General features: G+C 42.8%; 2 protein-coding genes across 4 annotated transcripts; one reads left to right on the top strand and one right to left on the bottom strand.

Annotated features, from left to right (window-relative positions):
- Nucleotides 1–166: 166 nt before the first annotated feature.
- On the bottom strand, nt 167–10420 carry NPY1R (neuropeptide Y receptor Y1). Of its 3 annotated transcripts, XM_030027410.1 has the most exons (4): nt 10175–10420; nt 8097–8190; nt 6663–7492; nt 167–6542 (listed from the first exon to the last, which is right to left on the bottom strand). In XM_030027410.1, exons 3-4 carry the CDS (start codon nt 7359–7361, stop codon nt 6084–6086), a joined length of 1158 nt encoding a protein of 385 aa, XP_029883270.1. In that variant the 5' UTR covers nt 7362–7492; nt 8097–8190; nt 10175–10420; the 3' UTR covers nt 167–6083. The 3 variants fall into 3 exon arrangements, with proteins under 3 accessions (XP_029883270.1, XP_029883289.1, XP_029883279.1); XM_030027429.1 differs by lacking the exon at nt 8097–8190; XM_030027419.1 differs by lacking the exon at nt 10175–10420 and having other exon boundaries at nt 8097–9051.
- Nucleotides 10421–18216: 7796 nt separating this feature from the next.
- On the top strand, nt 18217–26627 carry NPY5R (neuropeptide Y receptor Y5). Its single transcript, XM_030028327.2, has 2 exons — nt 18217–18414; nt 24834–26627. Exon 2 carries the CDS (start codon nt 24843–24845, stop codon nt 26169–26171), a length of 1329 nt encoding a protein of 442 aa, XP_029884187.1. The 5' UTR covers nt 18217–18414; nt 24834–24842; the 3' UTR covers nt 26172–26627.
- Nucleotides 26628–27314: the final 687 nt, after the last annotated feature.

The raw sequence follows: 27314 nt of genomic DNA, 5'->3' as shown, positions 1-27314 counted from the left end.
ACAAAAGCTTTAAATTAAAAGGGCTGAATAACAGTATCCAACAAATATATTTTCTACTTCTCTACCCCCTGAAACATCACCACATTGCCAGTCACATTTCTACAAATCCTGTATGGCCTTTCACCCATATGTTCAAGCACACATTGAATAGGATCTTTCAAGAACATCTTTTCACAGAGAGCTTTTATTAAGAAACAATATAAATAGCATAATAAAAATGTCATAGCTTGGGGGGGTGGAGGGGAGATTGCAACGTGAAAAACAGCAGCACAGTATCAGTGTAAACACAAACCAAGAAAGACAAGGAGAGTTTTGTTGATCAGGTTACTCTTCCTGCCATGAACAAACATTCTCCATGTTGTGCAGAAGTGACAGCAAATGGACTCATGTGCAGTGGGTGGGTGCAATAAAAAGCTGTTATTTTTTGATTGTGCCAAAAACATTTTGTTTCCTTTGTATCAAAGAGAGATCTAGATTAATCTAAGGTGAAGAATCTTAAAATACATTTTCAGAGTCATTTATAAAGATCCATATACCTTTTCTGAAAACAGGAGGAGAGAACCTATTTATCACACACACTTTTTTGACCACCACTTTGCCCCCAAAATATTTACATGTCAGTCTGTTGGCCCCAAAGATAAATAAATGTCTGAGTCTCCCTTTGAGTCATTTTGTGTATATCTGACAGAATGCATCAAGGCTTCATCTAGATCTTCTGCTTTGTTATTCTTTTCCAAATTTCTATCTATTTCTATTTCAAAATTATCTGAAATTTTGCATAAATTGTGGCAAGTTAGTTCACCATGCAGAGCCTCTCCTGTGCAGCGATCAAACACATTTGCATCTGTGCGAATTTCTTGCAACTAAGCCTGTTCTATGTCAGATAACCAGATCATCAACCCAGATCTTTGGAATACACAAGACAGCGTGTGCTGTCAGTTTTGCTGCAATGAGCTGGATGTTCTGTATGGACATAAATCCTACATAGGCTTTGTAAATTATGTACTTCTATGGAGTGCAAATTTTGATAAACTTGCTTACCAGAAACTTGCTGGAAGATAATTTTAATGGAAGAAACTATTTAAAGCACTGTCCTGAATAGAGTTGAATTTTACCATATACTCGAACACTTTACAAAATCAGAGTACAAATTCCTCTGACATCCTCAGAAACAAGCTGCCAAGGGTACGAAGTATGAAGTAACAGCAGAAGCACCATGGAAGATGGAGGAAGGCAGGCAGTAGTCACTAGGCCTAATGCTGGCCCTGGAAGCTGGCTGTCCCTTAGCAGCCTGTACAAATAATGAAGAGAAAGACATTTTGGTAGATGCATGACACCTAGAGTAGAGCAGGTGTGAGTGCCCTCAGGTTGCCACTGGAGGAGGCAAGAAAAACTGTCATCCTTCAGCTGAAATTAGTCTTTGCGAATGCTCTCCTTAATCTTTGAAATACCAACTTCAGTTAGACCATTAGCACTGTTTTGCATGGGCAGAAATATTTAATAATAGAATTTATTTCTGACCACAGGTTAATTGAAGTGTAAGAGGCTAAAGCTGGTCCTATTTTTGCTTCTTCCATGTAATCCTCAAACATTTGAAATTCTGCAAAACATGGATACAAGAAAAGAATTTTCTTTCACATCAGCCTTAGTAATGACTTGGGTATTTAGTAATAATTCAGGGAAGCAGATGCCACATATTAAAGAACACAGGAATGAAGAGGACATGGTAGAGCTTGGAGTTGTGTATATCCTTCAGTTGAGAAATGGCTGTCAACAAAACTGATCATTTGGTTATAATCATTATTTCTCCACCCTTTCTACACAGCTGAATGAATTTAATCTGTTGCAGACAGAGGTGCTATTTAAGGTCATGTTTCCTACTGTTAGGTATGCTTTAAAAATAAGAACAGAAAAAAAGTTTCCTTATTGTCTTCGTTCTCTACGCACTGGTTTGATAAATTTTTTTATATGAGAAATTAGGAAGCAAAGCCTTAAATTGAAGCATTGTCAGGCACTGGACTCCAGAGAAAATCCAGGGAAAATTCCAGAGAAAAACTATATGCCATTAATTTATTTCTATAACAAGCTGAAATGCAAAATCTGATTTTTAGGAAAGAGTGTGAGCTGCCAGCCAGCCAGCAGTGCACTTTCATTCAGTATAGTGCCTAGGCAAATGATTAACTTTAAGCAAATTCTCCAGTTTCATTGATCTCAGAACATTTTCCTGAGGTCAGAATCAGAATTTGATGAACAGGCCTGGATTTAAACATATGCTGATTTACAGTCTGAATATGAATCAGTATCAGAATTTTGCTTTTAGGATCCATTAATAATAGCTGTTACTGTACTGCAGGACAGCAGCGTCAGAATATATGAACCCTTAGCCCTTCACACCCTCATCACTGATGAGATGCAGTCAGCATCAGCTCAAGTGACCTGGGGGGTCGTGCCATGTTAGTTCTTTTCCTGGTTTAAATCTGACTCCTTTATGAAGTGGAAAAAACTGGGTTGATTTTATTTTTTTTAAATATCTAGCTTTTTCCTAGCCTACAAAAAGCAGGTATTACTGTCATTTAATTGCTTCCTTTATTATTATCCTTTTTTTAAATGAAGATGTGAAAGCTGTGGATTACTGTACGTAGTGACAATGACACAGCCAAGAGATATGTGAAAAAAGCAATATGGGAGTACAGAAGCATTTATTAAGATGACATACAAATATGCTGGTGTATTTAGATTATGCAGAACCTTTAAATGTCTGTGGTGGATAAAAGTGAAGTTTAAGATGATAAAATAACTGACAAATGAAGCAGATATTAACGTTTATTAAATAGTTACATTTGTCATTTAAGGCTATTAAATAGTTACATTTGTCATTTAAGGCTGTAGATTTGACATGAAATGTATTGCATGTAAATAGTAAGATACATTATAGATCCCTCACTGTTTCCATTTTTCTGTCAGTAAAACTTTTCTACCAGTCTGAAAGAATAAGAAGGATCTTCAGGCTTTTGAGATAGCAATCAGCATGTGCTAAAGTGTGGGAAGTTTGACAAAACAGCACATAGGAGGAACACATATCAAACCAGAATGACTGAGAAATGACAGAGAAACATGAAACCTGACAGCTTACCCTGTAAAGAAATTTAGCATACAGAGGATGAGAAGCCATGCTGGAGCTCTGAAAGTGAAAAAGAAGATTAGTGCTGTAGCCAGGTGTCAGGAGGGGAAAGTCTCCAGTGGCTTTTGAGGACTCCAGTGTGAAGTCACGAAACTAAAGACAAAAATACTACTCTCAGTAGATGTCATCTACAGCCTGCAGATGTCAGGTCAGCACCTCGGAGAGACTTTTGTCTTTGTCCTCATAACAAATTCTTCAGAACAGCAATGAATTTGCTTCTGAAATTCTCCAGATGGATTTTCCTGCTGAACATTCTTTACACTGTGTTCATTTCCACTCTTATTTCAGGCAGCATCCCCTGTGCTATTTTTATGATGATGTGCTAGCCTGCATCCTTAGCAGAGGCTCAGAAAGGCTTCTTGCAGGGAAGTGAGGAAACATATAAGAGAAGCCTGGTCCTAGGACAGCAGTGCAGCAGAAAAATGGCTCCTGCGCTTAACACGGATAAGCCAAAGGAATGCTCCTACTTACACTTCACCTTGTTTATCAGGCATTGGTAGGCAAAAAACACCTGACACATTCTCAGGAGACAGTATGAGATGGTATCAGATGGGCTGTATGATATGAGACCGTACCTCAAGCAGGAGAAAGGTTGATGTAGGAGGAATTATGTTGCTATCCCACTGGAGACCTCCGAATCTTAGGACACGCCAGTTTTAGGTCTCTGTGCACCAGCACGTTCCTCGAACGTTGCTCCAACACCTACTCTGTATAAACGCATGATCAAAAATTTCCAGCAAACTAACTGGAAACTTTCTCAAATAATTCCATTTTCTTCTTCCACTAGATTGCAAGAAAGTTTGGTTGTTGTTTTGTTTTTTTTTTTCCAAAAATGGGAAAAAACATAAAATTCACTGCATTTTTTTTCAAGCAGGAAAAACCCACTGTCACATTCTTAATAGAAAAACATGGCTGCATTTCTACATTATATCTCTTTGTGAAAATACACCACACAGCCTATGAAAATTATTGTAAAGTGATAGAGGAATAATTTCAGGAGACTCTTGTCAAATTATTAGCAACACACTCCATAGAGAACCACAAAGAAAAGGGAAATCTCATAAAATACAAAAGGGCAAAGCTCTGAAAGAAAGTTCTGTCTTAAAATTCATTTTCTACTTTCCTTCTCTGTTCTCAACCACAGAAACCTCCTTTTTCATTAAATTATCTGCCAGTAGAGAAATATGTGGAATTACTATGCACAAGAACACATTGCTACTTTAATATTCTACACTATTTATAAGACAGCACAAGGCACAGTTTTTGACTTTTAAATACTGGCAAACCAAATAATTTTCAATTCTTAGGCATTTATCCATGTCAAATTTAGGACATATTAAATTCACCATCACATCCTGAGATCTTTTTGCTCAGAAAGATATCAGATCAGATTTCCATTTATGCTACATTTACATTTATATCCATTTTAAAGACCCTTTTCTCTGCCAGAATGGTTTAAAGTGACCTTGCTAAAAGAAAGTAGGGTCTATACTGGATTTTAAAAAGCTGATTATTCAAAAAGGCATTGATTATACAGCAAAGTACACTGTATGACACAACCTCAGCTGGCTGATATTGTTGTAGTTTCATTTACAGCAGTCGTTATGCGGGTTTCCCTCAGCTGGAGATCTAGTCATGTATATTTTGTCTAATTAGAGGATATATATTTTAAGCAATAACACACAGAGCTCTATTGTATATATTTGGCAAATATTTCCGCACTTCAACCAACTGTGGAAACTGTGAGTTTGGAAGCTAAACATAACAATTACAGCCAAACTATATCCATACCCTCCATTGTCTTGGAGATAATCCATGCTTATACCATTGTATCTGAACACAGAATATTATGAGGCTACACATAATTTAAATAGATCAGCACTAATTATTATGAAAAGACTCAGGTAGCTAAAGCTTATTTTTTTAATACCAGACCTGATTTTCACTGTCACCTGCAAGGATGGAATTGAACGTTGTCCAGACGGTGAAGAGTCTCACCTTCCTTTGGATTCTGAACATAGGTCTCAAGGAGAATTTACACAGTTCAGGACAGACAGTACATTTCATCCCAGCAACACTAACTCCTGTCAGTGATGGCAGATGAAAATGGGGTTTGGGTTTTTTAAATTAAAAAGCCTATATTATTAAAATCAGTTGGGACTGAAGGCCCATTTGTGCCTTCATTTGCTGTGGTGAAACATCACAGTTATCCCATTGTGCTCTGTGGAATTACTGTAGGGTTTTATTCTCGTAAATGAGAACAGAATTTCTCTCTTAATCCTGTCTTTGAACCTAAGTGATTACAGCCTGAATTGCCTCTATGAATGAGACAACTGCATGTCCCGATTTAACAAATTCTACAGGTTTCACAGAACCATTTTCTGCATGCCTACACTGATTTTACAGGATTTTAACATCGATCAAAAGCTGGATTAAAAAAGAAGAAGAAGAACTCTTCAAATCAGAATGTCCTAATTTTATGCTGGGATGGGTGTCCTCTGTAGTGACAGCCTCCCTGTGGTTCATATTGTTTCTAATGGTCTTAGATGGACACTCCTGAAAACTACTTCTTTGAAAAAAAATCAATAAATATATCTTCGTGCTAAAGCACATAAGTGTACAAAGAAAACAGAACAAAAGACAGTTGACGAAAACCATAGGTAGTAGCAGGTCCGACTATGTCTTATAATAAGATTCAGATTTAACTGCTGCGAACATTAAAGCAGTAAAAGGGACAAAAATGCACAGCGTATAATTTCAAAGTGACAACAATCAAAGTTCCTTGGAAAAAGAAGAAAAACATTACCCATTTTGTACTTGTTACACAACTGTGCTTGTCCTTGGACACGTTTCACCTGCGATCACACTTCCAGCAGTTTGGTGCAGAATTGTTATTACTTCTTTAGATTTTGTCATCATCATCGCTATTTATTTTTTTAAATGCGACTGGGCTTGCCTGCTTTAGAGAGGTTTTTGAAACATCTGTGTGCATGGTGGACATGGCTATAGTCTCATAATCCTCCTCACGGGAGCGGAAATGACAAAAATGAAATAAAAACTGCAGGTCCCTTTGGAAGTTCTTATTGAGAAACCCGTAGAAGATGGGGTTCACACAGGTAGAGATCATGGCAGTGAGGTGGCAAATCAGGAACAACAGGTTGTGGCTGCAGGTAGTGACCGGCAGAATTTCGTGATTCCAGTCAAACACGATATTGAAGATGGTGAGAGGCAGCCAGCAAACTGCAAATGCGACCACTATTGAGATCAGCATGATGTTGATCCTTTTGGTTTCAGAGGATCTGTACTTACTGTCTCTCATCTTGTCCATCATGTTGTTCCTTTTTTTTAATCGTATGTATATCTGCAGGAAATTCAACAAAGAGAAACATGTGGGATAATTTAACCTACAACCATCATCTTTGCAAGGATAAACAAACATCAGATGGAAAGGAGTACGTATCGCAAAGGGATTCTCTCTTACCTTCAAGTAGCAAATAAATATAAAACAAAGCGGTCCAAAGTACTGGATCACCAAAAGTGTCGTGGTGTAAGAAAGCCTGGCAGTGTCCAAGGGGAACAGGTCCAAGCACACATATTTGTCCTTATATTCGTCAAATGTTATGTTTCTGAAGGGTTCATCCGTTAACACGTGGTAGATCAGGAAAGGCAAAGAGGAAGCTGTGGCTAAAATCCATATGGCAGCAATCCCCATGTAGGCATGTCTGTTGTTCGGCCTCCAGCCACGGGGATTGATGATCAGCTGATGGCGTTCAATAGCAATAAGGACTAAAGAAAAGACCGAGACGGTGATTGAGGCACATTGCACGAAAGGATTCAATTTGCACATGGCCTCCCCAAAAATCCAGTGGTCCATTAAAGTGTACACAAAGGTAAAGGGAAGACACATGATGGTCACTAGAAGATCAGAAAAGGACAGGTTGACAATGAGGATGTTGGTAACATTGCGCATCTCCTTTTGTTTCAGAATAATAACAATCAAGGCCAGATTCCCGGAGACTCCCAGAATTATCACAGTCCCGTAAGCCAAGGCCAAAGTGAAGACCATGGCCAAAGGCACACGGCAGTCCTCATCCTCAAACTGCAAGATCTGCGAGCTCTTCTCCGAAAAATTCAGGTGACCGGATATATTTCCCAGGGGGGCGAGAACCGAAGTATTCATGGTGCTTCCAACTCGCTCCACGACGCTCACAGCCGCCCCAGACCGTTCCCGGAGTTCAAAACGCGCCCATCAGCCCGCCAGGAGACCCCGGGCCGAGCCCGCTCCTCGGCGCCGCATCTCCCTCGCACCACCTGGGGAGAAGGGAAGAGGCAGGGCCGGTCACCCCCGGCCGCCGAGCCCGCCCCGCCGCCCCCACGCCCGCCTCCCTCCCACCCCCGCCCCGGCGCGGCGCGGAGCGGAGCGGAGCGGCGGCCCGCCCGGGTCCGGCGGGGGAGCGGAGCCGCTCCGGGCTCCGCGCCGCCGCCGCTCCCCCCGCCGGCGGGGATTGCCAAGCCAGCGGCCGGGGAAAACCCCGCGGGAGGAGGGCGGCGGTGGCCGGCGCCCCGTCCGAGGAGGCAGCGGGGGCTGCCGTCCGGCGAAGAAAGGCGGAAGGCAGGGTCGGAACGCGGGTCTGCAAGCGGGGGACGCGACCCCGTGCCGGCCCTTTCCCGCCGGCATGAGTTACGCGAAATAACGAGCTGAGAAGCAATTTCGGTCTTCCACCAGCATAGCCTTTACGTGATGTTTTACATCTCCTTGTCACAAGTTTGACCTGCAAAGGTCTGCTTTCTCAAGCTGCTCTGCGTGGAATTATATCCAGCCATCGCAGGAGGGGGAAAAACCCCATCTGACTACTGTGAGGGGTGGAAAAATTAACTCCAGAAATTGCTGCATTCTTTTTTACCGAGTACATACACTTGATGTTGGGCAACCGAGTGCCCACAGCAGCGCTGGCACTGAGTCAAAGGCACATCAGGGACTCTGAACACCTTAATCTCAGCTAGCAGGGCTGTGCAGCAAAGAAAGAACAAAACAAGATGAAAGACAAAAAACAGCAGAAATTAAACGCTGCAGAAAATTTCTTTACCCATGCAACACAAACAGGCATGCCTAAATCACCACCCCTTTGCAAGGCCTTGGATTTTAAAATCAGAGAAATGCAGGGATATGTGTACAGGAGATAAAAAAAAACAAAAAAAAGATAGCTAACCTGACACACTTTTACTCCAACTCGCCTTTAGTGGCAGCCACACCGAATCTGGAACTTTCTCTCTGCCCACTCTCCCATGAGCTAAATTTATTGCTCACTTAACCTTAGGTTATGGTAATGAAATTAATGCCACTTAAAATTCACACAAGTGGGTTTCAAACCCGGCTCCATATGGCACTTATCACAAAAGCTGTAAAAACATTGCCAACTAAAAAGTACTTCATTAAAAGTTACCCTGAACGGGTGAGCTTTTGGTCTTAAATGATACTTGATATAAATCTCGGTGCCATCTAAGTCTCCGGAGCAGAATCATCTTTGTTGCTGGTGGCAGACACCCTTTTAACCAGCCGCGTGCTGGAGACCAGGGCAGGGGCTGCCTCCTCACTGGGGCAGGGCCAGTGTGCGAGGGCTGGGGTTTCAGCTCCAGCTCCTCCTGAGGGTCAGCCAAAGCCGTGTCTTCTCACTGGCATCATGAGCTCACCTCAGCTGGCTCTGCTGGTTCTTCATAATCACCACATGGCTACGTGAAACCGCGACAGGTGACGTGGCTTGCCTCTGAGTGACGTTTTACTGTCAACATTAACATCAGTGATTTCGGACAAAAGGCATCTCTGCCTGAGGTTTGGCTACTCTGATTTTCAAGCTAGCTAGGCATGCACCTGAGCATTATCTCTCAGAAGTGCTGCCTCTGCTAACTAAATTTATCAGGTCTCCCTAGTCCACAAAGTGTGGTTTAGGGTCCAGTAAAGAACCTCCCACCCCCAGGGCCTCTTGAAGCATCGCTTCAGCCAGAGCCAGAAGTAGGTGCTTTACCCAAAGGGCAAGCATGTGGGTGATGTGAAGCCAGGACTCTTCAATTCCAACAGTATGACCTTACCCCAGCCCGAAAATCAATGTCTGGATTTAATCATGATCTCCACTGTCACTCATACAGCACGAGGTGGGCTGTCCAGCCCTGGGACTTGACGGGACGATGGCAGGAGCAGAGTGGGCAAGGAGCCATGTCCTGCAAGGAGAGGACCAGGCAGGTTTTCTCACCAGCTGGGACCAAACTGCACCCAGCAATGAGGTGGCCTAGGTTTCAGGCTCTTGGTTTTTCTTTTCCCTTAGCCAAGCTCTGCTCTTGCTTATTTATTAAATATCAAACTCAAAACCAGAAAATGCCACTGCTGCTTCTTCCCTCGCCTCTCCCCATAGCGGAGATGCAACATAAGAGCATGGCTGGGAACCAGGTCAGAAACACAGCACTGCTGGCAAGTGACAAGGAGTCCTTCCTCTCTGCCCACCTCTCCGAAATGGACCAGACGTCAGGAGGGGATGAAGCTGCATCTCCTGGACAGCTGCACCGTTACCTGTCCCCTACCTCACCAGCTCCCAAACCATGAGGGAGATCCCTCCCCATCCTGGGTGCTGGCATGGGGTGGGGAGAGCCCACAGCCCTGCAGACCCCTCTGGGTGATTGCACAGTCTCCCCCATCACACATACCCTTCCAACTCTCCAGGAGGATTTTGGTCAGAAGTTTAGCACCAACAGACAGAAAGGGTGAAATAATGTGCTGTGAGGTGACTGGAAATGCACTGTAAAACTATTAGAACTCTTCAAAAGGAAGCCCAAAATGCTGTCAGCCCAAGCCAGTGGTTCACCCAGCCACCTGCAAATCCAACCTGGAGCCTACCCCTCCCTGGGATTTTGTCATCTGCACCTAAGAGAGCAAGCAAACACCAGCCTAACCAGCACGCAACCACCCACAGTTATGGGAAAGCAACCGCAGGGGAAACTCACCTTGCAACTGCTCTGCCCGTCTGATCTGCTCGGGGGCCGGCTCAGGAGGCTGGATGGAGAAGAAGGAGTAGGGAAAGGGGAAGGATCCTCTGGTATTCCTCCAGCTGAGATCCTAAAGATTGGTGAGGAAGGCTGGAGACTCCCCCTTAAAGACGAACTCCACCTTATCCCAGTATCACATGATGGTGCTCTGCTGAGCAGGTCCTGAAAATCTCACTGCAAGCACATCACCTTTAAATTACACATCTGGGGGTGCGTTGCCTAGTAATTCCGAAATAAATGCAATCAAATATTGAAACAAAAGGGGAGGGGGGAGAGCGCAGGAAAAACCTCAGAAGGGAGACAGTTTCAAATCGCTGTCTGGCTGTTTCAGCATTTTGTCTGCAAGTTATTGCCATCTTGTGGCCAAACTAAAGATGGAAGTAGAAGCTTTATTGGAAAGGGGACGAGGAGGCGATTTTAAGTATAAGGAGCAAGTTACAAAGTTCGGGTTTGACTTTTTAAACCAGTACAACCAGCTTCTGGTCTGTATTTATCATGAAGAGCGATGACTGGATTAATAAGAATTGTCAAGTTGCTGTTCTTGCTATTTTTTTTCAGCTAGAAGTAATAAGAAACTATTTTAAAAATAAATTAAGTCACTAAAGTATCAAACCTCAAGAAAATACAGCTGTCACTGTGGCCCCTGTGGGTATTTTTCTGATTCATCCCAGCCAAGTGGTTCACCATCCTGGATGACCCGTGGAAAAAGAAAGGCATGTTCATATAGAGCAGTGAGATATTCCAGGGAGCTGGAAGGAAAATGGACCCCTGAAAATAAAGAACAAATCTCCACAGTGAGATACAGAGCTGGAAAGGTGGTGGCTGTTGCCTTGGCCAGCTCTTCTACTTATTTTGAAAGGTCCAGTTCCCAGCAACCAGAATTTTTTTTTTTTTAATGCAGCTGGCATGTGTAGCTCTGCAAACTGCTACCAGCTATAGGAGGAAAGTTTACTGTTTACTGAACAAATCATAAAAAGCAAAATGAAAAATTTTATTTTCCATTTGCTCTTTTCATGATCTGGAAATGCCTTACTCTCTCACTCATAAAAAGCACTGCTGCAGAAGATCTACTTCTATGGGCATAAAAACCAGTGAGTTTGGAAGTCCGAGGGAAGTTACCCAGATAAACTTAAGCAGCGCTTTGAAAATGTCCTGAAAAACCCTGCAGGCTGTATTAGGAGTTTGGATTTCTTGGAAAACAGAAGTGCACTAACTGTTCCAAGGCTCCAGATTAATTTTTCAAGTGTAAGGAGATACATGATCTTACATTCTTACCTTCAGGCATATTCCTATTGTATGGCAACACTGTTACATCATGAATAATTCTCAAGTGAGGAACCATGTTAATTATAGCTAAAAAATTAGTTGCACATAATAAATGATTGTAACATTTTTTGCAGAATGAGCCTCATGGGAAGGTTTCAGAAGCCAGCACTGAGGTTGATGTTTACACTGTATTTCCAGAAGCTCGGCTCAACTGCATTGTAACTGCAGTCCTCGATGTGAGAAAGGAAAGTGCAGGCATGCCCCAAGGTTGCTGTAAATCAGTAGCCTGGGCACTGCTGACATTTTAACAGCAGCAGCCAGAAGGTAAGTACAAGCTATATACAATGCCTCTCAAGAACTTCAGTCATACGTGGGTCATGAACATGCACCGGTCTCCGTCTGAGCAGAGCAAAAGTGGATACACTCAGGCAGAGATCTAAGCTGAAGATCCCATAAAGAGCATATTTCTGTCTGAAACAGTGACACTCCAGGACATGTAGAACTGAGGACTCTTATTGCTGTGGATGTGGACTGATCCATTCACATTACAAAAAAAGGAGAATTATTGTCCAATATAGAGATTTTAAAGGACAATAGATGTATTGCTAGGCAGGGAAAAAGTCTTTTTTTTATGCCAGGATGATCCCGCTACTTCCCTGTAATGCTTTTACCCATATGGGCAAGATGGCTATTTTAAAAATTAAAATAAGCATTCTATGATACAGAATTGTAGTACTCTGCCAACAGGTATCCAGAGCACAGATACATTTTTAGGACCAGTTCAGAATAAGAGGCTTGGGTTTATATGACAAGGTTTTGGTAGCAGGGGGGCTGCAGGGGTGGCTTCTGTGAGAAGATGCCAGGGGCTGCAGTGGTGGCTTCTGTGAGAAGATGCCAGGAGCTGGCCCCATGTTGGACAGAGCTATTTTCAGCCAACCCCAAGATGGAGCCAGTGCTGGCCAAAGCCGAGCCCATCAGGGATGCTGGTGGTGCCCCTGTGATAACATATTTAAGAAAGGGTAAAAAGTGCTGCGTACCAGTTGGGAGAGAGAGGAGTGACAAAAATGTGAGAGGACCAGCCCTGCAGACACCCAGGTCAGTGAAGAAGGAGGGCAAGGAGGTGCTCCAGGTGCCAGAGCAGAGATTCCCCTGCAGCCCGTGGTGAGAACCATGGTGACACAAGTTGTTCCCCTGCAGCCCATGCAGGACCATGGTGGAGCAGATATCCATGCTGTGGCCCGTGGAGAGGAGCCCACGTTGAAGCAGGTTTTCTGGCAGGACTTGTGACCCCACGTGGGACCCACGCTGGAGCAGTCTGTGCCTGAAGGACTGCAGCCCGTGGAAGGGACCCACGCTGGGGCAGTTTGTGAAGAACTGCAGCCCGTGGGAAGGACTCATGCTGGAGCAGGTCGTGAAGGACTGTCTCCTGTGGGAGGGACCCCACGCTGGAGCAGGGGAAGAGTGTGAGGAGTCCTCCCCTTGGGGAGGAAGGAGCGGTAGAGACAAGGTGTGATGAACTGACTGCAACCCCCATTCCCCATCCCCTGTGCTGCCCAGGGGTGTGGGAGTGTAGAAGATTCAGGAAGAAGGAGTGAGGTTGAGCCTGGGAAGGGGGAGGGGGGGTGTTAGTTTTCTCTTTGTTTCTCACCATTCTACTCTATTTTTAATGGGTTAACCTACCACAGAGGCATTAATTTGGTGTCCTAGCAAAATCCAAATAGAGAAATGCCATTGTTTCTGCCACAGAAATTTCCAAAGTTTCAGGTAGGTCTCATCTTCTTTTCCTCTGTTTTGCCACTAGTCATGAGGATCTCCATATCAGCAGTAAATTAAGCAATTAGTAATACTTCACGTTTTAATCATTAATATATACAAGAATTTCAAACATCATATAAACACAGGTGAAGCAAGCTTCACAATACTTCTTTTAGACTACGGAAATATAACAATTACCTACAAGAGATTAAAGATAGATCCTACATGTCACTAAGTGACCTCAACTCACAGCGATGGCAACAAATATTCATAGTTATTCACACTGCAGACGGATGCAAGGTCAGGCTTTAAATAGTGTCCGGGAGCAATGGAAAAGGCTGCCTCAGTCACTGAGCCTTTCAAACATATATTCTATACATACGTGTATAACCTGAGTGTTACTACAAGCTTCCTGCTCTGCCATACAGTTGTGTGCCCACCTCAGATGACTGAATCTCCTGGAGCTGTATCAATCTTCTCTGAAGCATTTCACATACATGTGCACACTAAAACACACTAATAAATAACGACTCTAATGAACAGAGACAGGCTCTTTGCAAACTCTTTCCATTATAGCTATATAAAATACATGTTGTGCAGTAAATGCCACATAGCATAAGGTAGGTTCTGTAGGAAACTCGGGCTTTAGCAGTTCCTAGCTGTTCTGTGCATCTCCAGTCTCAACACCAAGCTGAATGTCTCGAGCTGGAGCACCAAGCTCACAAAAATGTCAAATGCTTCCTCAGTAACTCTTATTCTATTGATGACCACTGTCAGGACATGAGAACACTGGAGCAGCAACGTAGCCATTGTGTTAAAGATTATCCTCTTCCAGGGAGTAAATTTTTCCAGTGCATCAAAGGCACCCTGGACTGGAAGACTGTGTTTGTTTGTGTGCGTATGTTTATTTGTGTGAAGGCATGACATTGCAAAAAGAGAATAAGTACAATAAACAGAACACAAGTATCTCAACTAAGGAAATAGAACAGCTTGAGTAAAAGAGTACAGAATTTCTTTGAAGAAAAAGCATTGCGAAGGGAACAAGATGTTTTTAAGAAACACATGGAAAAAATATGCCAAGAGATCAACCCATTAAAATTCTCTCTCACTGCAACTCTCAAAAACGGAAAAGAAAAGATGTCATAAAATGAGGCTGTGACTTTCATTACAATGTATTGTCATGTGTTCAGGCAATGCACTCCCTCTGTAAAACTTACAATCCACTGAGTGAAAGAATACCACGAGACTTGTTTCTACACTATATAAAACAAACTGAAGTCACCACTATGGAAATGAATGGAAACACTCTCTGAAGGTTTTTTTAACTTTATTTTTATTGTTTTCATTTTCTAGTTATGAACATCAGTACCATTGAAATACTTGCATTTCACATTATGCTATTCACAGATAAGGGAACTCACGCTCCTTTGGGGCAAAAGTCTGTCATCAGTAGACTAAATAGGCATTTTGCTGTTGAGTACAATGAGAATAGCAGCAAATTCTCTGTTTGGCTAAGAGCATGTTTGTTCTGCAATGACTGCAACTGACACCAAACATAACAACACTTCATTTGACTGCTAATGTCACAAACCCAAAGAAGCTGCGTGAATAATTATGTGATTAATCTCTGCTGAGAGACTTGCTGCTGCAGTTCCATTTTCAACAATACAGCCAAGCTAACTATTGTAAAGCTATCCTGATCATACGCAACATCACTTAAAGACCGCTTGAGATAGAACCTAAATTATGTCCACCCGGCTAAAATACTAAGTCACATTTTCTGCTACAGCTACCCGGCTCTGTCCGTTGGGGGTTCAAACTCACGTACACTCACACACAAGCTCTCATCTGGCTTCAGATGAAGCAGAAATAGGCCATGTGCTTCAGCATGATCATCCAGAAGGGACATTAACAGTCAATAACACCAGCCAACACATGTGATGACAAAAGTTAGGCAGCAAAAAGGATCAATTACTTTCTCACCTGTTATTAGCTCACTGTCAGATGTCCTGCCTTTCATGGCAAAGACATCTGAACCATTGCAAACTTTTTAGTAGTCCGAGGCTCGCTGCCTTCATGCACAGCTGCTTTATGCGAGCTGAGAATCTGTGGAAGGGATGGGCCATACAGGAGCCAGGCATTAGTGATATTTTTAATGGTATTTTGTCATAGTATTTTAATAATATTTTTGTGGGGGATGAACAGTTGGGTTGATGTGTGTGAATAATTTCAACCAACAGAAATGCTTTATGTGTATCTCACAAAATGCCTCAAACTCTGTAGTAGCTACGTCCTACCATTTTAGACTGTCTTGCCCATGGATAGGTGCTCTGTTGGTAGCAGACTTTACAATAACATTAGACTGCGACTCATGGCAAGCTTTCACTCAGGATGACCGACTGCATGCTGTGGAATTTGGACATTACGTGACTTAGACCTTGTTTTTTTTGTGGAATTCATAAGTTCTCACCAACTTCAGTTTGAGCCTTCACTTCTTTCACAGTTAGCCTTTAGAAGCTAAATTTTCAAAGATACTGGGATGAGACTCCTGAAGGAAAGATACATTCAGGAATGTGTTAAGAAAATGTCAAAATTAATTTCTAGTCTTATAACCACAGCATTCTCTCCTGTATTTTTTGTTGTACCCTTCTGACTCTGGAATCCCAGCCTTCTTTCTGCGATGCAGCACTTTTCTTCCCCAGCAACTCCAGAACGGGTACCTTTCATCATCACCACCTCTTACTACCTGGAGGACTCCTCCATGGTTTCAACAACCCTATGGAGGCTGGTTTCTAGGGAACTTGTACTACTATCTGTTGTCAGTCCTGACATTAGATACCTTTAATGTCAGTACCTTTCCTATCTCTAGATCACCTATTTTATTATTCAGTAGTATTACTGGCAAGACAGAGGTACACAAACAGTGAAAAGGAAAAAATTATAATGGTCTGAATAGTAATTGCCTCTGATGTGCGCAACTAGCAGGGATCAATTGTCCAAATACAGCTGAGAGAAATCTGGTGTTATTTACAGGTCCAGGGGGGGAAAAACCAAACCCACAGCTGCCAGTACATTGCTGGTTGATTAATTCTCCTGAAATAAGACAACTAACAAAACAAGTATGATATTTTGTTCTTAGAGGAAATTGCTTTGAGCAAGAAAAACTTGTCTTACTGACTGCTCTTCCTAAGAAGCATGTAATTTCTCGAGACTGTTTGGGAAACTGTAGTAGTTGACTGCCTGCCTTAGAAACAGTCAACATGGAGGTAGGCTCTTTGTACCTCTATGAAGGTACAATGGCATCCCACATAACCCATGGCTGTGCAATGCAAGAAACCGTAATTTCCCATTTGTGGGCTTTGCCAGCAAATGTAGATTATTTTTGAAGACAATATCAGTCTGCTGTAGCCAGAATTTTCCATAGAAAGACAGCATCTCTAAAACTTCCCTCTTTCCAGGAGGGAACTTCCACTTCAAGCAGTGGGGCCAGCAGCGTGCAAAGCTTCCCCAGAACAAGGGACACCCAGGTAAATCAGTGCCCTGGGAGATGGTTTTAATCACCCCCATCGCAGATTAGACCCAGGGTGGATTTGTATGGTCAGGTCAAATATTTGCGTGCAAAGCTTCAAAGCCATCAGTGTTAGGTGGGAAGATGGTCGAAAATGCTAAGAACAGCTGCTCAGCCCTAAAAAGAATTAATTTTGTTCTCTTTTGTGACTAACAGGAGAACTGTCTTAAAAGGATGAGATGGATTGGCACGTCACTTCCACCTGGCAGCTCCCTGTGCTCCACTTGCACATGCAGTGATTCACCAGCAGTGGGTGGTGAATAATGAAGAAGCGGGTGAAAGAAGATGGGATGCAATCTTCCTCACCATCCTGAGCTCATCCGCTGAAGATGAAGGTTAATTGTTCCTTGCTCACTTACCCTAAAATGAGTATTTTTTAACCTAAGTTAAACAAGGGACCTAACCGGACTTTTTGAAAGTTATTTTACAATATGGTCGCTCCAGCTGTTTTGTCTCTGTGTGGTACAGTCATTCACAGGCTAATTATACTGACAGCTTTTCTGCAGTGTCGTGTTAATATACATCAACTGTCGAAGGAGTGCCTTGGCAAATGGAAAAGTCATTACATTTTCGTGTCAGATTCTGCCACTTGTGCTCCCAGAGACCTGCACGTCACTCAGTTCTCCAGTAGCCCTGTAATTGGACTATGATCAATGACTCTTCTTGCACTAGAAGATAGCAGCTGGTGAGAACAGCAGAATTTGTCTTTTCATGCTTTGTGCTATGACATACCCCACAACTTTTACGCTTTAAAATACTGCTCGCTTAAAAAAATGCCCTGCCTTCCCACTGATGGCCCAGGTAAAATTAAAACCACCCTTCAGCTATTTGCCTCTGTAAGAACCGAGTTAGTCAACTCACAAAGGAAAACTGTTCGGGGGAAATCCATCACCTCCCACCCGTTCTAAAATAATGGTAAAGATTAAAGGGTCTTCGAGCAGTGTGGATAAAACACCAGCACAGCTCCTCTCCGGCCAAAGCGAGGGGAACTAGAGAGCGCTCAGGCCAGCGCTCTGCGGTCGCCCGGCTCTGCGCGCACCTCCCGAGCTCCCGCGGCACGTACGGCGGTTCGCCTCGGCAAAACGCTGCGTCCTGAATTCGGGGTGAGAAACGGAGAGCAGCCCTTAAATACCGCCGAGCGCGGGGTCTGGTTACAGTCTCGCTGCATTTCCATGGAAACTCTAATTGTCATACCGTGCAAGCCTGAAATCACAGGCTCCGGATACCGCCCGGAACAGCCTCCCGAAATGCGCCCGCGCGGAGGCTGCAGCCCCGACCCCGCCAGCGGCCGGGCGAGCGGCGAGCACGGCGGCGGGCACCGGCACCGGCACCGGCACCGGCAGCGTCCTGCCCCGGGGCCCGGCCCTCGGCCGCCGGGGAGCCCCGGCGCCTCCGCAGCACCCGCGTAAGATGCGCCGGCAGGCAGCCTGGGGGATGCGCGCTTCCTCCCGCCCGCGGGGAGCCGCGCTCCCCAAACCGCGGCCCGGGCCGGAGCTATGAGCGGCCGCCCGGGGCTGCCCGCCTCGCCTCGCCCCGCGCTCCGCACCCGCGCTCCGCACCCGCGGCCCTTTCCGCCTCCCGCCGCCGCCAAACCCCGAGGCGCCCGCAGGTAACGCAGGGAGCCCCGCGGCCGGCAAGTTCGTGCGGGGCAGCGCCTTGCCAGCAAGTTTGCGCGGAAATCGTGGGGGGGGTTGGCTTCAGCCGGGGGATTGGGGGGGGGTTGGCTGCCGCGCCCCCGGCGAGGGCCGGCACCGTCCCGTCCCGTCCCGGCGCCCTGAGGCCGAGGCGCTCCGGGGCAAGGAGGCGTGCGCGGTTTCGGCCGCAGGGCTGAGCGATTCCCTAGCGAGGTGTGGAAGGGCAAAAGCAGCAGCCGCTCCCGGTTTGGTTCGGTTCTTTGCCTTTGCAAGGCAGGAGCAGCCGCGCTGGCTGGCGTAAAACGTAGTCGCGCCTCACAAGTTTTCTGTTCTGGCCAACAAATAACCCATTACATTGCATAACATTTCCTTGGAGCTGAAGCAATAATCATATTAGGTGGCTTTTGCTTATTTTGGGAAGCCGTGTTCTTGTTTTCCAGGATGATGTTGCAATTCTTCATTTAGTTAGGCACATAAAGAGGCATACCGTTAACGTGCATGAAAATCCATTTTTCTGGACTTCTGAAGTAATCTCAGTCTTTTGAATTCTCCCAGGTTCTCAGACTAGTTCTTGCTGTTGCGTGTAATGAGCAAGAACGTTTGAAGCAGCGGCATTTCATCTTTAGCTTGTGTTGCGAATGCGACTCTTCAGTGGTTTCAATTTTTGGCTCGGAGGTTATCTCGGTCTTCAATGATGCGAGGGCATCATTTCTCAAGGAGTAACAACTACTTTGTTGTAGTGTGCTTTCCTTAAGATTAGGTGGTCACGCAATTACAGCCTGTCATGTTAACTATTTACAGCTGTGTAGAAGTTTAAAGACTTTCTCTGACTTTATTTTCTATACAGTCCTGATACCACTCCCGTGTTACGGGGGCAGAAAGGTTGTATTTCTTAAGGCATTTTCACATTTTGCTTCCTCCCTGTATGTGTTCATCTTTATTTGGTTTTAACTTAGAAAAAGGTCTCCTAAGACAGTAAATTGTTCACAGCTGTAAAAATTAATTGTCCTGTTACACGGATTGAACTGACTGGACTATACAGGGACCAGCCAGTCAGAGTTAACTTAATAGGTACTAATATTGTAGGATATAAGCTCTTATCCATGAATAAGCCTTAATATAAGTATCTCATCTAATAGAAGGAATATTTTCTGAAAGAACAATTGCCTTCAGAGGAGGATGGTTGCCTGCCCAAGTTTTGCGTTCTTGAAAATTTCCCTTTATATATGTACAGAAAGAGAAATATCTAGCCTATTCACTCTCCTAAATTATGATTTATGGATTTTGTATTTTAAACGGTAGCTTTAAGTGAAATAATGAGATTAGTTATAAGATTTTAAACATATTAAACTAGCATATCTTAGGTTATGTGGTACCTCTAACTCAGCTAAACCTGAATAATGGTTTAAGTTCTCCCTGTCACTCTCAGGCCTTAGATCAACTGCAACTGAAAACTCCTCTGAAGCATGATTTTGGTGAAAATAATCAAAGTAATCAGAGAGTCGCACTGAGCTATATTACAAATGAATGTGAGTTAAGGAGGTGTTACTTGACATCTTTCAAGATCATGGTACATCAGCTGTTATAAAATACATTTTACTGTAAAAGGTAATCACAAATATTCCTTGTACTTAATGTTAACTGCACTCATTTGATTCTTACAGTAAATATTCAAATCCACCCTGGATCCTGCCACAAAACTGCAGTCCCTCCTGCCTTGTGCAGCCTAGCCTCCTGTCTCAAGCATCCCATTGAAACTAAAGGAGAACCTAAGCAAACCCACTTAAAGCTCACAGGGTGTGAGCTCAGGCAGGTGTAGCTGAGCACAGTCTCGGGGAGTGTACGCAGACCAGGGATACGGAAGGGGGACCTCATTTGCTTGACTGATGTAGGAGATGAAAGTGATCCATCTTTCGGAGCTGACAGAAAATCTCCATCAGGTGCCTTCAGATCAATTAAATTTGATCTTGAAAACAGACGCAAGAGCACCCTGGCACTGTGGTGCATTCAGTTTAGAAATACACTTCAAATACGAGGACAACAGTTACAAAAGAGGCTATATTATTTAATTCTATTTCCCACAGTGGGACTTTCAGGAATCTTCATTTCCCTGAAAACTATGGCCACGTGCCTCACTGGGATTGACCAACCGACAAGAGGGAGAGTGAGCGAATCCCCCCAGACAGAAGCGCCTGTTAAAGCAAAGCAGGAAGATAGATGCCAATAAGTGCACACAGCCCTGTGAAATCAGTGGTATGCTAATACAAGTTTGGGGACTGCAGATCAATGGTACAGGAGGAACACTTTCATTTGCATTTTTACTGCCAGTGGCACTCAAACTGAGAGTAACTGATTCCTTTTGAGCAGAGGAGGAAGCTCAGAGAGCAAGAGATCAACTTGGCAATTTTTGAAATTTCGGGAGAAAAGTCTGCTTTCATTTCATACACGGAAAATGAAAATAAAATTCTCTTTGGGCATTTTGCAAGGGGAACTTCTGTCAGCACAGCCGTTCTCTGTTGAAACCAGTGGATTATAGTCTTCCTCCCTCCCTCTCTGTCTTTCTGTCACTCTGAAACTGTGACTACAGGGAGATGGTGCAGAAGTGGCTGCAGTGCAGTGCAGACTCCTGTGGTGTCCTGAGTGTCCAGCCAGGGCCTGACCAGACCATGTTGTGGCTTCTTCCAGTGCTCCTTCTTCATGGAAATCAGGACTTTTGGTAGGGGAGATGGCACCTTCTCAGCTCTCACCCAAGGCAGAAGGCAGTCATAGCTCAGGGGAGATGGAGCTGGAAGACCCACGCTGGTCTTCAGAAGGACTCCTGCTAAGCTTCTTCAATATTGATGTGTCTCAACAAAATATGTCTACTTCAGCAAAACCAGCATATTCACTTTTTGCTTTTAAAGAATTCTATCAAAAACACAATTAACAACTCTGCTAAAATTATACTGCAGAGCTTTATGTGAAGGTGTAGAAATCCACAGAACCTGGCAACAATCTTTCAATTAAATTTTTAAGAAGAACTCAGTAAACATTCATTTAATAAACATGTTCCAGTACACATAAAATTTTGTTCCTTGGTCCTAGTCCTAGCATTACCTGTATGGAATATAAATTTCTAGAAGAGAAAATAATTATGGTGCATCTGACTTGAGATTCTCTTCACTTTTCGTCACCCAAAGCTGAAAGTGGCAGTAGGAAATAACAGCGACACCACCAGATTTTTTTCAATTCTTTTCATAAAATTCACTGATTAAAGCTAAGCAAAAATGAACGAAAATATACAGACTTCTCTTCAGACCATAGGACATAATTGAAATGGAATGGTCTAACTAGACAGAGAGTTTTCTGCCAGTAGGGATGCCTGCTTTTTCTCCACGCACTGATGAACCTATGGCCTAAGATCAACCTTTTCAATGACAGCTGATATCACCAAAAAGTCTAGGGAGGAAGCTGCAGTTTTGGTACATGGATCAACAAAACTTTCACACATACATAGCTGCTATTAGAACTTTAGCATCAGTGTGTGTTTTTACTACTCAGTATGACTTTTGGAGAAATATGACTATGTGTGGGAATTAAATTATTACTGAAAATACCTGTAGATACTCTAAAAGCAATCCTAATTTCCAGGTTTCTGAAAGAGAGACAGCATCTGCAGTTTGTTTCTCCTTTACAGGTTAGTCCTTCAACCTAGTGTCGGTTAAAATAGAAGACTACACAGAATGATCCCTGTTAGCACAGAGTTACTTATGTAGGCACACAGAATAAATGAAAAGCTCATTCCTTCAGAGTCATCACCACTTTGAGAGCATTGTAAGAGTTTCTGAGGTTTTTTTAATCTCTTGATGGTACTGGATTTCCTTTCCTCTTTCTTATTGGTCTTCCTGTTCTCAGTCTATGACTGGTTCGTTAGTAACCAAGATTTGGACAGATCTAGCTCTTGAGTAAATTTTCATTTCCCTTTCTCAGGTAACTCCTGATTGGTTTCAAACCTGATATCAGGCAATGGGATGCTCAACTAGTAAAGCTTTCTTAAGCTGTGCAAGATATAAACTGGAAAAGGCAGGTGTCCAAGCAAAAAGAATACTGTCCAGCATTACACTACTAGCTTTTTCATTATTAACTCCTCAGTTATATGCAAGGGTTTTTCGGACACACTTCTCAGCTAAGATGAATGTGGTAGTGCAAAGATAATAGAATGTTCACCCTGAAAATATTAGGCAGATAATATTTCATATTGAAACGCAATGTACGGTTGAAGTGGCTTTCCTGAATCAAAAGAGAGTCTGCAGATTTCAGATGTGTGCACACACTGAAATCTGCGAAAGCATCAGTCATAGCAAAACCCATCGTTCCTCCATGCTGAACAAAGGGGGAAGAATGATACAGGTGTGACATAACAGGGACATAATTCCATAAGCCTGAGGTAGGGGAATGTATTTTATCCAGGGCAGAGCCCTGCTGTGGTTTTCTCAGACAAAAATTACGTTGAGTCACATTTAGAGAATAGGAAGAAATTTCAGCTGATTTTGGAAGTCACTGTGGTCTGCAGGTCATACTGTTTTCAGATGATTACTAGCAACTCAGAGAAATTAACTCAGAAAAATTAAGTAAAAACTATTTGCTTCTTTAGGTAATAGTTGTATAAAGAGAAGCCCACCAAAATGAAAACTTCTGATAATATCAATATAGAAATAGAAAGGTTGGATCACTTACAGGATCTCTAGTCTGCTCCTTTAAAGTTAGTCTAGAGGCAAGGGTAGTCTCAGATAGTGTTGTTTGTCTATTATATGGTTTTTCACCATTTCACTAGAGACTGGGAAAAATTAAACAGAAATAATTTGTGTTAATGCCACCCTGCTTGTATGCACCCAATTATAATATTTAGATTATCTAAATTCACGTATCCAAGTCTTACTTCTATTTTAGCTGTTAAAAAGCATTTTAACTCAACATTGCAAGAAGTTGGCAAGGCTTAGTTCTTTCCACCTCTCCCCAACACATTACTTGCAAGACACAAAAACTTGCAATATCTTAATTTTTTTTTTTAAATAAATATTTCTAACCTTACATGAGGGACCTCCCCATCACAACACACTGTCAGTGAATATTCTGAGAATGTTTTATCGTTTGAGCTTCCCTTTGGCACCCGACAGTAGGAACACAGATGTTGTGATGTGAAGGAAGGAGCACAACTGCATGTGTAGAGGAAACCGAGTAATATTATTGCACTTAGAAGAAGTCAGCACGATACAGCTCGCTGAGGATAGCTACGTTCTTGAAGAACCCTGCCTTTTTTAGTTGACAGGTTTAGCCTTCTGCTCAATTTATGTATGTTTTGGGGTTGTTTAGATCTTTTTGTTTTGTCTTGCCTAAGATTTCTAAACATTAAGCAATTTTGTACAGGACAGGGGCACTCTGGGGAATTTTGACTTTGAAACTTTAGTACATGCAGGTGTTTAAGGTAAACTGGAGTTTAAACTGAATTCTCTTGTCTTTCTGTTTCTTCTAAAATGAACACTAATACATGAAGATTCTGTGGGCAGAATAACTTTGTGCTGAGCTGGGTTTTAATATTAGATGTTTCTGTGCAGAATAATGAGCAGTTCCCTGAATTTTCAAATGGCTGTGTGGGGTTTGCTTCCAGTTAACACTGTCCTCTCTGTGTTACATCCAATTACTTTGGATGTTTTGTAGGTAGTTTTCCCTTCTGCTTGAGCAACAGTTAAAATACGTTCAACACTTACTGGAAGATGGTTTGTGTACACACCACATTAGGAATTCCATTTTGGATCACTGACAGTGGATCTCCTTATAAACTGATCTTTTTTGAAAGCTCTCCCCTATTTTATGTTAGTTTTCTACTACAAGGTAAGAAATACTACTGCAGTTGTTAGCATATGTCAAAACATCATATATTTTCAGGTGCTCTCATTAGAATTTGCTGTCGTGTTAATGATTAGGCACATGCCCAGATGGTGATTGTAGTTTCCTTACTCATATCAATGAGCTGTTATTCATATGAGTAATCTCACTGACTGTAAATGGATTGCTTTTGTAGCTAACTGCTCCCTCGTGGAAAGGCTGACAATATGGTCCATAGCAAAGCATAGTTAAAAGCCAGCGTCATAATGCAGAACCTTAATTTGCCATCGTCCCATGTGAGCAGCCAGGTAGGAGGCCTAGGTATCCTGAACGCCACATGATAAAACCTATGAAACTAATTCCTGTTGACCTGAAGTTATACAGGATCTGCCTCACAGTAGAATAACACCACTATTAATTTATTTGCATTAAGGTGATACAAGGTAAATTTACGTTCCTTTACATTCTGATTAACACTGGTATCATCCTTCCTTCAGATGCTAATTAATGCCTTTCTCATTCTAAGCAGGACTGTAAAATGGATTTAGGATTCAAAGACCGTAACAACAGGACACTTACCAAGAACACCTCTGCTACAAAGAATTTTTCTGCCTGGGAAGATTATAAGAGTAGTGTTGATGACATACAGTACTTTCTTATTGGGCTGTACACACTTATAAGTCTGGCCGGCTTTATGGGAAATCTGCTTATACTAACGGCTCTACTAAAGCACAAGCAGAAGACAATAATAAACATTCTTATCGGTAACTTGGCCTTTTCTGACATCTTAGTTGTGCTGTTTTGTTCACCTTTCACACTGACGTCCGTCCTGCTTGACCAATGGATGTTTGGCACTGTCATGTGCCACGTAATGCCCTTCCTCCAGTGCGCATCAGTTCTGGTTTCAACTTTAATGTTAATATCTATTGCTGCAGTCAGGTACCGCATGATAAAATATCCCCTTTCTAGCAATTTAACAGCAAAACAAGGCTATTTCTTAACAGGGACCATTTGGGCCCTTGGCTTTGCCATTTGCTCCCCTCTGCCAGTTTTCCACAAAACCGTGGATCTCAGCAAAACTCTGAATTTAGAGGCACTGGAGAACAGGCTTTTGTGTGTTGAGTCATGGCCTTCTGATTCCTACAGAATTGCCTTTACGATAGCCTTATTGTTCATGCAGTATATATTGCCACTGGCGTGTTTAACTGCTAGTCACACCAGCGTCTGCAGGAGCATAGGTTCCAGACTGTCAAACAAGGAAAACAAGTTTGAAGAAAAGGAGATGATAAACCTAACACTTCATCCATCCAAGAGTACCCGCACGCAGGTGCAGCCCTCCAGCCATTCCAGGTGGAGCTGCGCCTTTGGTAGAAGGCACCACAGAAGATACAGTAAAAAGACTTCAAGTGTGATGCCAGCCATTTCAAGGCATCATCAGGATACTCATTCCAGAGACCTCCCAGAAACCTCTGGCACAGAAAAAAGCCAGCTCTCTTCCTCCAGTAAATTCATCCCTGGGATACCTATCTGTTTTGAGATGAAACCAGAAGAAAATACAGAGATCCAGGACATGATTACGGTATCCCGATCCTTCATCAGAATTAAGACAAGGTCTAGGAGAGTTTTTTGCAGACTGACAGTGCTAATCCTAGTTTTTGGTTTCAGTTGGATGCCTCTTCACCTTTTCCACATTGTGACGGATTTTAATGCCACTCTCATTTCTAACAGACATTTTAAATTAGTGTACTGCATATGCCATTTACTGGGTATGATGTCCTGCTGCTTGAATCCCATCCTCTACGGGTTCCTTAACAACAGCATAAAAGCCGATTTAATGTCCCTTATTCCATGCTGCCAAATACCATGATTTTACGCGCCCCAAGATAAAATAAACAAGTTTGGCTTTCAAGCTTACTGACGTGTATAGCTGTAAAACTAAATTAATTTAGTTTAGTTAGTCTGACTTGGTCGCGATTAGTAGCCTTTCATGCGAATGGATAGTTCTATGGCTGCATGTATTTCTTGCATTGGGCAGAAATATATACATGTACTATAATATTCTTCTAGCTGTTACACATAGGAAATCATGCCCAGTGTACAAAACCAGAATACCATTTTCATTACCTGAAATATTGGCAGTCTGTACTTTGGAATTATACAGAATATATAATGAGTAATAAATGTAAGACTACTTAGACATATCAGTATTAACTGTCATAAAACTGTGATAAGATACATACCATTTACTAAATAACTGTTGTTGAGACTATTTCAGTGCCAACTTTAACTGTTTTCTAAGATAATTAAACATCTGTTTCTGGATGTGATTAGAAAAATATTTTTCCTTAGCTCTTTGACTCATACTTTGCAGTATCTTTGCAAGATGCTTTGCTGCTGGTTCCCAGATTGCCATATTCCCTGGAATGGGTTGTAGGTAATTGCTCTTGTTTAGATTGTTTCCATCTCACTGTGTTTACCCAGTACAACCTATCTCTGATTTCCTTAGCCAATTTTTACTCTGCCTTGTCATTTTATGTAATTTTCAGCCGGGCCTGAACTCACATATAGTTATGCCTTTGTTCTTACAGTGATGACTCCCCTGAACATACAACATGCTTCTGATCAGAGTAAGCCTTCATTTCATAAGTAAGTGGTAGAAAAAGAAAAAGAAAATGGAAAGACAGCAGGATTTTTTCTTTTTCCTTATCAGAAAGCAAAAGATTACTGCACTTTGTTATAGGTGACCCACTTGCTTTGGAGAGCTGCAACAGATTTTAACTAAACATGCGCGTGTGTGCACACACACACACACACACACTTTCTGCATCTCCTTCCCCTCTCTCCTTTTCTCCTTTTAACCAGACCAATACTGTTCCTTCCAAATTTTAATCACATGCATCTTCCCTAAGGAAGTCATATACGTTTCACAGCACAAATTCAAAGGGTATATATATGTATTCTTTCCACCCTCCCTGGATTGTTCTAACTTAATAACCCATCTCCGCCCTCA

The sequence above is a fragment of the Aquila chrysaetos genome, chromosome 1 (assembly GCF_900496995.4).
Source record: "Aquila chrysaetos chrysaetos chromosome 1, bAquChr1.4, whole genome shotgun sequence".
Taxonomy (NCBI): domain Eukaryota; kingdom Metazoa; phylum Chordata; class Aves; order Accipitriformes; family Accipitridae; genus Aquila; species Aquila chrysaetos.
This window is presented reverse-complemented; position numbering and strand designations above follow the sequence as displayed.

Excerpts from the sequence above, each read along its gene's own strand:
- NPY1R (XM_030027410.1), bottom strand. The coding sequence starts at position 7,361 with ATGAATACTTCGGTTCTCGCCCCCCTGGGAAATATATCCGGTCACCTG. Across the intron at positions 6,543-6,662 it reads TATTTATTTGCTACTTGAAG|ATATACATACGATTAAAAAA; the intron begins GTAAGAGAGAAT and ends AATTTCCTGCAG.
- NPY5R (XM_030028327.2), top strand. The coding sequence starts at position 24,843 with ATGGATTTAGGATTCAAAGACCGTAACAACAGGACACTTACCAAGAAC.